We start from the raw sequence: 13315 nt of genomic DNA on the forward strand, positions 1-13315 counted from the left end.
ACCAAGTACTCATGCAAAACCCTACTGACTTATTTTTTTTCAAAAATTTGAAATGAACTAACTTGTCTAGTCAATCTTTTACAGGGCACAGGAGATTTAATCACGCTATTGAAATCCATGTACAAAAAGAAAGGTGTAATCTTAGTGCTCTTTTTTACTCTTAAATTTGTATAATCCAAGAACATACTTAGTTAGATTGCTTTGAACAACTCTCACCAAATGGTTTTCAAACCTAGAAGCAGCAGAACTTTCTGGCTATTTAATAGCTAAGGCTTCTATTTTGAGCACATACACGAACCCCTATGCCCACATAGGATTCCAACAAAATCAGCTCTACATAAGGTGTTTGTGACAAAATCAGGTTTTAAGACTGAATTCTTGTTAGACTATAGAAAAAGGTTTTGTTCTTAACTACTTACCAAGTACTCTTCTCTTATTGTCATGATATTATTAACATTTTTCAGTAAGATCCATGCAGTCCAGAGGTAGCCAGCACAATATAACTGTTTGATCTGTCTTAGATCTTCGTTTTATTTTTAGGCTGCCCAGGAAAAGGAGGACCTTCAACGTGAAGGTGATGAGTTGGATGCAAAGATCCGCAAGGCTGAAAAAGAAATCATAGCCCTGCAAAATACCATGCACGTGATCAATAATTGCAACAGCAATTACCGGAACTCTTTTAAAACAGTGACAGAAACAAGTATGTAAAATGAACATTGTTATTACTTGTGAGTTGGAGCTGAAAGCATAAACCAGGGACACTGAAGTAAAGCAATGATACTGAAAGGCTGTTCTTACTGAATAAATCAGCTATAGAACACATTGATAGTAACAGAAGAAAGCAGAATTCAAAACCAAAGCAGAGTAGAAAGACTAGATACAGGGGGAGAAACGCTATTAAGGTTCAAGTGCTGTCTTATTTTAATGCAAATTCTTAAGCACAAGTAAGGATGTGAAAACTCTTGGGAGTACTGCAGAATCACAACTGAGGCGCATAAAGTGTTGTGAGGGACTGCACAAAATGTCTCTACAGAAAGCTCATTAATCAGTAGTAGGAAGAATGGTGGATAGGTCTTTAAGTACCCGAATTCTGTGGCAGTACAGCAAGACAGTGGTTGTGAGACACTGATGAAAGCAGATCCCTTATCAACAGTATTGTTTGTTGTTTTCATTATAGGGCACTGCTGTCATCCAATAAAAAGGTGAACTGAGGACTGTGCCATTGTGTGTGTTCTGCTTAGACAACGTCAGACATGTTGAATCTCCACAGTAGTTTGTGGAATCCTGTGGGATTTTATATCATTTACCTGTTGTTGAGAGCTCATTGAAAATTTACAGTTTTCACAAGCTGCTTTCTCAATCAGACTTCTTTGTTTTGTCTTATTCATGCAGTAGTGTGATCAGTGATATCAAGAACTGTGAAGACATGGCTTGTTTAACTTTTGCGCCCTCTGCTGGCTATACAGCAATGGATTTTAAATCTTTATCGTTGATAAACCAGTCACTTTCCCCCTGGCTTTTACATGACTAAAAGTGAGAGAGAGGTAGCTGTGTTAGTCAGATCTTGGTAAAACAAGGAAAAAATTATGTAGCACTTTAAAGACTAAAGAGATGTTTATTAGGTGATGAGCTCATCACCTAATAAACTATCTCGTTAGTCTTTAAAGTGCTACATAATTTTTTCCTCTTTTTTTCCCTTTTGTTTTACATGACTAGTAGTTTGTGAAGCATTTAAAAAAATAGAATTTTTATAATGTTCCCTGTAAGTTTTAAATCAATTAAAGCAGGTACCCTGGGCACTTTAGGATGCAAACTTCCATTAAAGCCTTCATTATTGGTGGTTCTTTTAATATTTCATGTATACATCTTGGAGTACAATAGCAGTATATATTTTTTAGTTATATTTGAATAACAAAATTGTAAGTATCCTATAAGTATAATTGTACAGGAATGTCCTATAGATTTCTCAGAAGCACTGTAGACAACATTAGGATGTTCAAGGGTCCCCCTCACCCTGGTAGAAGCATGCTTTAATCAAGGACCTAAATAGTCAAAAAGATATTCAAGTATGTGGGTTGCATAACATGATTCAGTCTTATATCACCAACTGTACTTCCTTTTTTGATTTACAAATTCATCTATTCAGCAGTTGATTATTCAAAGATCAAGGCTTTTGAGATGCTGAATATACTGCCCAATTTAGTATAATGCACAGTTGCAGCTCCTCAAGGCAGCCTGGCAGAAGACTTTTGTCAGCCATAAATGAGTCTTAGTGTATTGTACTTTGGTGCAATTACTTTAAAATGCAGCCATAGTCTTATCTTTTGATATGTCTACACTATAGAGAAGACTGAAGCTGCCATTGCTGATCTTCCAGGGTTCAAATTAGCAAGTCTAGTGAAGACACGCTAATTCGAACTGAGAGGGGCACTTCAGTTGATGCCGGTAGTCCTGTTTCCACAAGGAGTAAGGGAAGTCAAAGGGAGAATGTTCTCCCTTTGACTTCCTTCAGTATGGACAGTGCCAAAAGTCGAGTTAAGGCATTTTGACTTCAGCTGCATAATAACGTAGCCGAAGTTGCATATCTTAATTTGACCTTATCCAGTACTGTAGCCAAACCCTTTGGATGAAAATCTAAAGACTAAAATACCTTAGCATGTACACTTTGTACAATGTTTAAACTCTAACTCAGAGGCTACGTCTATACTGCAGGTTTCTTGCGCAAGAGTTCTTGTGCAAAAGGTCTTCCACAAGAGCACATCCACACTCCCATGTGCTTTTGTGCAACATATGTGCTTTTGTCCAAGAGCGTCCATGGTAATGTGGACGCTCTCTTGCGCAAAAAACCTGATGGCCATTTTAGCCATAGGACTTTCTTGCGCAAGAAATTCATGTTGCCTGTCTACACTGCCTTCTTGTGGAAGAGCTCTTGCGCAAGAGGGCTTATTCCTCACGGGGAGAGGAATAACTCTTCCAGAAGAAGCCCTGCTTTCCAATGCTGTACTGTAAATTTACTTGTGCAAGAACGTGCGTACAGTGTAGACGCTCTGCAAGTTTTTGTGCAAGAACAGCTGATCTTGTGCAAAAAACCTGCAGTGTAGACGTAGCCAGAGTGTTTGGTATTGTAGGTGAGGAGTACAAAGAAAAGCTGCAGTTAGAAGAAGAGAAAAGAGCTGCTGATGAAAAATACAGATACAAGCGAAGACAGATCAAGGAGCTTCAAGACGATGTTCAGGTAATGGGGTTTATGAGATTTCCATTAGTATAGACAAAGCCATGGATTTTCATAGTGTAGGCAATTTTTTCTCTTCATGGATTGAGAAACATTCTGGGAATATTGTTCCTCACTGACCTTTGTAAATTCTCTACTGCTCATGGACAATAGGTAAAACTTTCAAAAGTGTCAAACTCGTAGAGGAGACTAAGTCCCATTTTCAAAATTAAATAGACATATACATTTATCATTGATTTTCAACACATTTTAAACTCTAAATCGCTTATGAACTAGGGTTGATAAATGTGTTTAAGTAATCACGTAACCGCTGCATGGGAGTGCGGGGCAGGCAGCTCCCCAGCTGTACCTGGACCCTGTGTGTAACCGTGTATATGGTTACATTTTCATATCCCTATTAAGCATCTCTGAAAATTTTACCCAGAATTTTTCATTCTTTTACTTCATATGAAGACTGCACATACATAAACTATTCATCTGTTGTCTAGCCTCCCAGTCCTAGTTAGGCAGCAGCTGTTGCAATTCCAATTCCAGAAGCTCCCCCTTTGTTAGCCTCTTTCTGAAAACTAACAAATTTTATGTTGTGAGGGTCATGAATAAGTCCTTAATGTCCCTGCTGGTCAAATGCTAATTTTACCTCCCTCCTATAGCACTATGGACTCCCTTTCCCTCAATCTATATTTGAGAGCATCAGGGTCAAGTGGCCAGATCACTCCTCTACGCCAAAGCTCTTCCCAATGTATCCCTTGCTGACCCAGATATTAGTTCACTGACCCTAAAACTCAACCCCCCCCCCTCCCAAATGCTGTCTTGAACAAGGCTGCCTTCTGTTTGTTTCTTCATATTTGGTTGAGAACATGCCACAAATCCCTGAGTGTCTGAAGAATGATGGGAATCACTAAAAGACCATGTGTCTTTAGCCCAGCCAACTAAAAACTTCTGGACTAAGATCTGCTATAAGGATCCATGTAACTTTAGTCTACTGGCATACATAAGACAAAATAGGCAACTAGCAGATATATATGATGCTGGTCCATGTGTTACCACCAACACCATGTACTGAACTATTTGGGCCTCTAGAATTGACCATATCATAGCCAAGGCCAGAATTCTATGAGATTGCTCATAGAACCTGTGCTCGTAAATCCTAAATGTTTGCAGCACAACCTATATTTGTACCACCTTGAGACCTCTCATATGCCAAAGCTCTATTGTCCATCATCTATAATAACTGGGGCATGAGAACACAACCAACATCCACTAACTACTATGCATTATGGAGAAGCCCAGATATCCTCCTCATTCCTGCAAGGGACCTTACATGGTATAGGAAGACCAATCAAATCTGCCCTGCCCCTACAAGGAGCCACTACTTTTTCCTCTTCTGGCTCAGGCTGTTGCTGCTTGGGTGGTGGGGATCGGTTACCCCTCCTCCTTCTCCCACACATTCCCATATATGTATCAGTGGAAGGGGGATTTCAGGTAGGCCTTCACCTCCACTCCCCTAAAGTCACTAACCAACTTCCCCAACAAGGGGAAAACAACAACAACTTTGGGTTGCTGCAGCTGCCCTTTCTGACACTGGTTCTCACAGGGACCCATTGATCACTAAGGCTTCTTGGAGAATATGGTGAGGCCTTCCTGCTGTCCCATGTATATAGGAGGCAGAGCAGCCTGCTGCAGTTACAGCATCTGTTGCTGATGGGTGAGTGATGAGAACCTAGTGCCTCCTCCATATTACCTAAGGTTCCCCTCTCCCAGTTTCCCCCCTGCTTTTAGGGCCCTGGCTTTGCAGATCCTTCCCCACACTGTCTGGGAATATGCAAGTTCTGCAACCTTTCCCATGTGGTTTGGGGATTCTTTGCATCGCCTGTTGATTAAGGGCCCCTGCTTACTTTTGCTGCTGTGAGCCTCATGCCATGTCACATCTCAATTCTCCAACCTGGCACTTCAAGTGTAGATATGGGGGCTGGCTAGCACATGGATGACTCCGTCCCTTTTAGGAGGGAGTCCCCGACCACGACCACCTGTCCTTTTGGGGGTGGTGGTCATGGAATCCCCATCCCTAGGACTACACATCCTGTGCCTTCCGGTAGATGGTGTCTCCTTCCCTGAGGTCTCTGCCAAAGCATTCTCCACTGTAGTGCCTGTTCAGAGAGCCTGAAAACAGTTTACTTACCTCTCTAGTAATAGGGGAATACCAGAGTTGGTCTTCTCCTAGGCTGTGTCCAGACTCAGGGGTTTTTTCGGGAAAAGTAGCCTTTTTCCGAAAAAACTTCACCTGCGTCTAGACTGCAGCTGCGTTCTTTCGAAATTAAATCGAAAGAGCGCGGCTTTTCTTTCGACAGCGGTAAACCTCATTTCATGAGGAAGAACGCCTTCTTTCGAAAGTGCTTCTTTCGAAAGAAGGCGTTCTTGAATGTAAATAGGGTTTCTTCGAAAGAGAGCATCCAGACTCACTGGGTGCTTTCTTTCGAAAAAGCGGCTTGCTCTTTCAAAAGTTCCGCGTGCAGTCTAGACGCTCTCTTTCGAGAGAGGCTTGCAGTCTAGACATAGCCCTAGAGGTTACATGCAGCCAGTTTTCTTCCTTGTCCTGTACTGCCCTCACTGGCCTATAGTTCCTGCAGGATTAAATGCTGCCTTCTATCGAGGAAGTCTTCATCTTCTCTGATGGAACGCAAGGTTGATACTTGGGCCTCACGTCCTCTAATTTTTTCTTCCAAAATGGTGACCAGCTTGCACTTAGTGCAGATGAAATCCCTTCTATCTTCCGGGAGGAAGACAAATATGGCACATGCTGTCGGGCAGCCCGTCCATATAAGCAAACTAGGCGGTCACCTAGGGCGCCAAGTTAAATGGGGCGCCAAATGGTGGCACAATATCATTGAGGGGTTTGGAGGTGGGAGTGCTGATTGCATGGTTCGCCTAGGGCACCAGTTGCTGGCAGCTAGTTGGGCCGCCCCTGCATGCTGTGCAGGTAACAACAGCAGACCTATCACTATCCATACCTGCCTCCCTTCAGAGAGATTCCTCAGATGTTTTTAAATGCCCCCCTTGAAGGGCGGAAGAGAAAAAAAATTCAAGGAAAAGACTACCAAACATTATGGGGCTCCCCCCAGGGCAAACCCCCAGGCATACTCCCCTGTTGGCTGCTGCCTGTTTGCTCTGGCTGCCTTTTTATAAGGCTGAGGCTAGGCCCGGCTCAAAGCGTTGTCTTTAATCTTGTCAGCTCCTGATGGCCCACCTGGAACAAAGCACTCCCGATTCACACTTTTCAAACTTTCCAACTGCCACTCTTTTCAAACTGCTGCTTTTTTAAATTCATCAAACATACAGTCAAACAAATACTCACAGACAAACACTTTGATAATCACCCCACAGCTCACAACATAGCCCCCCAAAATCCACACTTACCTGAGCTCCTCTAGGGTAACAGGAGTCAAGGAGTGTGTTCCTGGGAGAGCCAGTCTCTTCTGCTACCTGGGGAAAAACTGCTCTGACCCAAAAAGAAAGGGAAAAAAAAAAAAAACCCCAACTCTCTTGGTTTGAAATTCCTTATCTGCATTTCATTGGCTGAATGCCCAAAGCCTCCTCCCTCATGTGCATCTCCAGAGTTACTTAACCCTTTCCTCACTCTCCAGGTAAGTCAGACTCTCCAGCTGCAACTGATGCTACAGCCTGCTTCCTTTTGCATGTAAAAAAGGGTATTTCTCAGGCTACCTGGGCTATAAATACAGGCAGTCCCCGGGTTACGTACAAGATAGGGACTGTAGGTTTGTTCTTAAGTTGAATCTGTATGTAAGTCGGAACTGGCGTCCAGATTCAGCTGCTGCTGAAACTGACCGCCAGTTCTGACTTACAAACAGATTCAACTTAAGAACCCCAAGCATCCCCAAGTCAGCTGCTGCTGAAACTGATCAGCGGCTGATTCCAGGAAGCCTGGGGCAGAGCAACTCTGTCTCGGGCTTCCTGTAGTCAGCGCTGGTCAGTTTCAGCAGCGGCTGACTTGGGGACGCCTGGGGCAGAGCAGCTGGGGTGCTGCCGGGTTGGTCCAGTAGTGCCCAGAGCGGCGCTGCGGGACTAATCGGCAGCGCCCCAGCTGCTCTGCCCCAGGGTCCACAACAAAAGCCTGGTCTGCTGGGGGGGGGGCACACTAGCTGCGCCCCCCCCCCCAGCAGACCAGGGACACGGGGAGCAAAGCTGCAGCCGCGGCGCGGTCCTGCGCCTCTGAGGCTTTGCCAGAGCAAAGCCTCAGAAGCGCGGGAACCTAGTGCCCCTGGTCTGCTGGGGACCGTCTCCAGCAGACCAGAGACACCGGGAGCAAAGCCGCAGCCGCAGCCGCAGCGCAGTTCCGTGCCTCTGAGGCTTTGCCAGAGCAAAGCCTCAGAAGCGCGGGAACCCGCCGCTGCTGCGGCTTTGCTCCCGGTGCCCCTGGTCTGCTGGAGACGGTCCCCAGCAGACCAGGGGCACCGGGAGCAGCTTTTCTCGCCCCGGAGGTCGAGGTGGCGGGACCGCTGCCTGCGAGCTCTGGGGCGAGAAAGCCCGTTCGTAAGTGCGGATCCGACATAAGTCGGATCAGCGTAAGTCGGGGACTGCCTGTACTCCACATCCACTCTTCCAGTCACCAGAAAGGGCAGTGCCTCCTACACCCAATGCTTCCTGTTCTTCCTTGTAAACTTTTCCCCCCACTTACTCATCTGACCCAGTTATAGGGGAGCCTTTAAAGATGGGCAATAACCTTACTTTCAGCCAACAAGACAAGGACTGCCCTCTGCAAGCTTACAATAAGCATGTTACGTACAGTGGCTTAACCAATTATAACAAGCAAGACAAATGATGGTATCGGGTTGTCAGATCATAGTTCTAACACATTTTAAGGGTGGAGGTTCTAATTAAAGATCCAGATTTTATAAATTGATAAAAATCAGTATGATTTTGGCTCCTAAATCAGGTATCACACACTGAGTGGTGAAACCCTTTAACACCCTTAAAAATCTTAAAAGCAACAAGAGTAAAAAGGTCTGTTGAGTTGTGAGAGAAAGCCTAACACAAAATGTTAAGTGCAGTAAAGTACTAAAAGGATATTAGAATCACTGTATTTACTATTTAATATTCACATAGATTTTAAACTAAAACAAAATCTTATATTCAAGTTTGATCTGTGCTTATTATTTTAGAGTATGGAAAACACTTTAGACATCATGATAAGGGAGGAGGCAGTCTATCAAAAAAGAACAAATGAGAAGCAAGCTCGTATTTTGCAGCTGAATAAAGAAATAGATCAACAGAAGCCAAAGCTAGAAAGAGTTATAACACAGGTTGGTTTAATAAATGACAATTCTTATTTTATTTGTTTGAGTTAAAGTTGGAGTATAGTAAAAATGCAGCATAAACTTTTATCTCCATTACTAACAGTGTTTGGCATTTCATGAAAGGAATTTTAAATTGTTTTCATAATTACTAAACGTTGCTAAATTCCATTTGCCTGTTTCTGTACACCGAAAGTGTTCCAGGCTGTCCAGAGAAGTTCGATCTTTAAAGAAAAGTAAAATGAAAACCCAAGAAGAAGACGACATTGACCTCCGTGAGCTGAAAGACTACAGCAGAACCATTGACAAATTGTTGGTTGAAATTTTAGAAGCAAACCCTGACTTAACTATACCCTTCCAAACATACTTTCAACAGGTATTATCTCTAGTTGACTGTTCATGAAAACGTTGATAGTGTTACAGAATCACTGCAGTGATTCAAAGGCATTGTGCCTCAATTTCAAAAAATACAATATGGCTACTGTAAAACGGGTCATGCTGTTAGCATTGAAAATAAGAGTATGTCTATACTACAGTGTTATTTTGAAATATCTAATTTTGAAATCGTTATTTTGAAATAGCGCATCCACACTGATTGGACGCTGAATCACATTTAAGGCCAGCTAGTTCCAGCAGGGCATCAAGTCAGAAGTTACCTGGTAGCCAGGGCGGCCACCAGGGCACTCTGGGAAGGGCTGGAGGCCCCTTATTTCGAAATAAGCGTCTACACAGTGCTTATTTTGAAATAGCAATTTTAAAATTGGCACTATTCCTCGTGGAATGAGGTTTACCAATTTTGAAATAAGTCCTCCGCTATTCTGAATTAATTTTGAAATAGCAGTTGGCTTGTGTAGACACTAGGAAAATTATTTCAAAATAATGGCTGTTATTTTGAAATAACTTTGCTGTGTAGACATACCCTTAGGGAATATATTGAAAGCAGCAGTTATCACACATGGTATTGTAGAAAATCGGTAGTGTATGTGTCATATATCCCATTTGCAAAGACCAAGAGTAATCTGTAATCTTTTCTCTTCTAGTCCTGTTTAGAACTTCCTACTGCTGCTTCCATAGGTAGTCATTACAGTTCTAGATCATCTTCTTCACAAAGCTCAGTGGCTTCTGTCAGGTGAGTAAAAAAAGATACTGTACATTGTTATTCCTTATACTCCCATATCCTGAGAATCATAGAATCCTAGAACTGGAAGGGACCTTGTGAAGTCATCAAGTCTGGTCCCCTGCCCTCACAGCAGACCCAAGCCTGTCTAGATAATCCCTGATAGATGTGTATCCAACCTGCTCTTAAATATCTCCCGTGATGGAGATTCTACAGCCTCCCTAGACAATTTATTCCAGTGCTTAACCACCCTCACACAGTTCAGAAGTTTTTCCTAATGTAATCTAAAACTTCCTTGCCGCAATTTAAGCCCATTGCTTCTTCTCCTTGTGTCCCTTTTTGCTCATTCCTGTTGACTAGCAAAAGCTTCATTATAGATTCTCCTCAAGTCCTGTTACACTTTTGTAGCAAACACAACCTATGTCACTTTAGATGTGGACAAGCCCTGTGCCCGTCTAGCTTAGTTCGTTCCACTTCAAAACAACATAGTAAATTGACTTTCTTGGTAGCTCTTCTCTGAAATTGCTTAGGCCAGATCTACACTGTGGCAGTGTCAAATTAAGATACACAACTCCAGCTAGGCAACAAGCATAGCTGGAGTCTACTTACCTTCGTCTGAATTACAGCTGGGTCCCCACTGTGGAGGGCAAGGGTCATCCAGATAAATTCTCCCATTGACTCTCCTTACTCTTCTCGACTTGGTGGAGTACTTAGTCAATAGGAGTGCACTCGATGGATGATTTAGCAAGTCGTTACTAGAGTGGCTAAATCAACCCCTGGGAGATCAACCCCCTGAACACTGATCTCACGCTAAGTGTAGATAAGGCCTTATATTCATTTTTTCCCTCTCTCCCCATTTCTACTTCATTACTCTTTCACTGGAGCCATCCTGAGGGGGACATGGGACCTGGTGCAACCTCCCTCCCCTGCTCCCTTTCCCGAGCAATGTGGCCCGGAGGTGGTTACTGGAGGGCCTGGTGCAGGGGGTTACCCTTCTCCTCCTTTTGCCACCACAGGGGTTACTCTCCTCCTCCTTTCACCACACAGGCCCACTGCACTCACCTTCTCCATGGTGGAAGAAAGTGGAGGGCCCTAGGGCCAGGGCTCTCTGCTTCCCATTGCCGGTGAGCAGCCAAGCACCAAGCAGAGGGAGTGGGCGGCAGGGTAGAGTGAAGCAGGCTGCTGGGCCACTCCGGATCTCATTGCCTGGGAGTGGCAGGAGGGGCTATAATTCCAGCTGCTGCCCTGCACCAGGCCTCCCAGTAATCCTCCAGGTCCCCCTCATCCATACGACAATTGAGGCAGTCACCTTGGAGCCCCCCCAAAATGTAGGGTCACCCCAAACCAACCACCCTATGGATGGGAGGGCTCTGAATATAGTTCACTTTTAGATGATTTTCAAACTGATTGAGGACCCAGATTTTCTCCTTACAACAATGTGGGGTAAAAGGGGGCAGGCAGCTCCATGGAGCTGGCTCTCCACGTGTATTAGCTCCTGCCTGCTCCCCTCAGAGATGCAGCAGCACAGAGGGAAGGGTTAAGCAGCTTCCCAGGAGCTGATACATGCGGGCAGTCGGCTTGAAAGCTGGCTTCCTGTGCGTACTGACTTCCACCTGCCCCCCTCATCCTCCACGCTGTTGCCTCTGTCAGAGGCAGCAGCACAGAGGTGGGAGAGGGGAACAGGCAGCTCCCCACAGGCACTAGCTCTCACCTCCTCCTCCCCCCCCTTGCTGCCTCTGATACAGGGGAAGCAAGGGGAGGGAGGAAATACATTTAGTCTATGGGTTTAACTGGTTAATCATGTAGTTGACTGCATGTTGACATCCTTAGTACAGGGTCAAAAGTCAAACTAATCTGGACAAACTGGAGAAACAGTCAGGTAAAGAGGATGATGTTTAATAAAGGAAAATGCAAAGTACTCCATTTAGGAAGGAACGATTTCACATATACAGAACGGGAAGCAACTGTCTAGGAAGGAGTACTTGCAGAAAGAGATCTAGGGGTCATAGGGGACCACAAATTAAATATGAGTCAACAGTGTGACACTGTTGCAAAAAAGGAAACATGATTCTGGGATGAATTAACAGGAATGTTGTGAGCAAGACAAGAGAAGTAATTCTTCCGCTCTACTCTGTGCTGATTAGGACTCAGAGTATTATGTCCAGTTCTGGGCACCACATTTTAAGAAAGATGTGGTAAAGTTGGAGACGGTCCAGAGAAGAGCAACAAAAATGATTAAAAATCTTGAAGACATGACCTGTGAGGGAAGACTGAAAGAATTGGGTTTGTTTAGTTTAGAAAAGAGAAGACAGAGGGAACATGATAGCAGTTTTCAAGTACCTAAAATGGTGTTACAAGGAAGAGAGGGAAAAATTGTTTTGTTTGACCTCTGATGATAGAACAAGCAATGGCTTAAATTATAGTAAGGGAAGTTTAGGTTGGTGTAACAGGAGACTCACTGCTACGGAGTCTCCTGTAGCACTCTGGAATTAGCATCTTTAGCCCTTCAGCACCCTCTTCTGGCTCCCCTCTGGGTACTGCCTTACCGCAGTGCCTCCACATTCTGGGGTCCTACACGCCAGGAAAACCCCAATGCCTGCCTTGCCTCAGTGTCCTACAGCCAGTCTTCATCTAGTCCCTGTCACAGCAGCAAACTGCAATCTGAAATGGCCATTCATAATTGGCAAAGGGGTGAGGACCTGCTGCCTTTGCTTGCCCTGGCTGCTTCCATGCAGCCCTAGTAATATTAGGCCTTGCTTCAGATCAAGGCATATGCTACTAATAAATCTGTAAGATGAAGTGCATTAGCCTTAGAGTACTTGGATAGTTATGTAACTTCTCCTGTATTTTTCTTATTACTACTCAAGAGGATTTATCTATACTCTAACTTTACCATAACTGTTTGGTCTTTTAGATCAACCAGGAGTGCCACAGGTTCTGTTTCTGGCCAGGCTTCCCCACTTAAAGTTATAGATCTGAGTTTATCGCTCAGTTCACCAGAAACAGCTGGCTCACCACCTTCAAGTGCAGCTAGCAGCTCCAGTAGTCGTCATAGCAGAAAGAGCTTGAAATAATATTTTGAACTCTACTGTACTCCAGCTCACTCCCATCATGCTATTGCTTCTGAATTGGTAAAACTGATTAATGCACATTTAGAAAATTCTGGCAATTTAATCAGAAATATTTACTAAACTAAAGTACATGTTTTAATATAGTGGTTAGGAAAATATTCTGATAATAGTTGTACAATGAGTTAAATAATCATCTAGACAGAATGACTGTTTAACAAATAAAACTTTAAATGAAATTGTGTCTAACTTGTTTCTTCATTTCTGCTGTTATGACAAAAGGACTTCTGGGATATCCTCAGAAAGTGTCAGATTCAAATTTAGTTGCTACAAGGTTAGTATATCTTTTTAGAGATGCAGAACTGGTTTACTTTCCCTTCCAACACATCACTGATTACATGGACTATGAGCATCCTCTCAATGTTGATTTATGATCATGCAATGGTCAAAGAAAACAGTGTTCAAATAAGCATTTTATCTTCATTTTAGATAAACTACAAGTAGTCTAGATTTTTTTACTGCAAAATTTGGGAGGTGTGGGGAGGAGTTTGTATACAAAGCCAACTTTCAGTGCTTCCATTTCTATTAT

The 13315-nt window shown here is 43.6% G+C and overlaps 1 protein-coding gene across 1 annotated transcript in view; it reads left to right on the forward strand.

The window, feature by feature from the left end:
- Positions 1 to 12802, forward strand: part of CCDC39 (coiled-coil domain 39 molecular ruler complex subunit) — a 40171-nt gene extending 27369 nt beyond the window's left edge. The window contains exons 15-20 of the mRNA XM_075938038.2: positions 541 to 700; positions 3129 to 3235; positions 8410 to 8550; positions 8738 to 8917; positions 9582 to 9670; positions 12573 to 12802. Of these exons, the coding sequence (XP_075794153.2) occupies positions 541 to 700; positions 3129 to 3235; positions 8410 to 8550; positions 8738 to 8917; positions 9582 to 9670; positions 12573 to 12732 (837 nt within the window). The 3' untranslated portion in view covers positions 12733 to 12802. The remainder of the gene's footprint in view (positions 1 to 540; positions 701 to 3128; positions 3236 to 8409; positions 8551 to 8737; positions 8918 to 9581; positions 9671 to 12572) is intronic.
- The last annotated feature ends 513 nt before the right edge of the window (positions 12803 to 13315 follow it).

Source organism: Pelodiscus sinensis, chromosome 10, assembly GCF_052426305.1.
Source record: "Pelodiscus sinensis isolate ZL-2025 chromosome 10, ASM5242630v1, whole genome shotgun sequence".
NCBI lineage: Eukaryota > Metazoa > Chordata > Testudines > Trionychidae > Pelodiscus > Pelodiscus sinensis.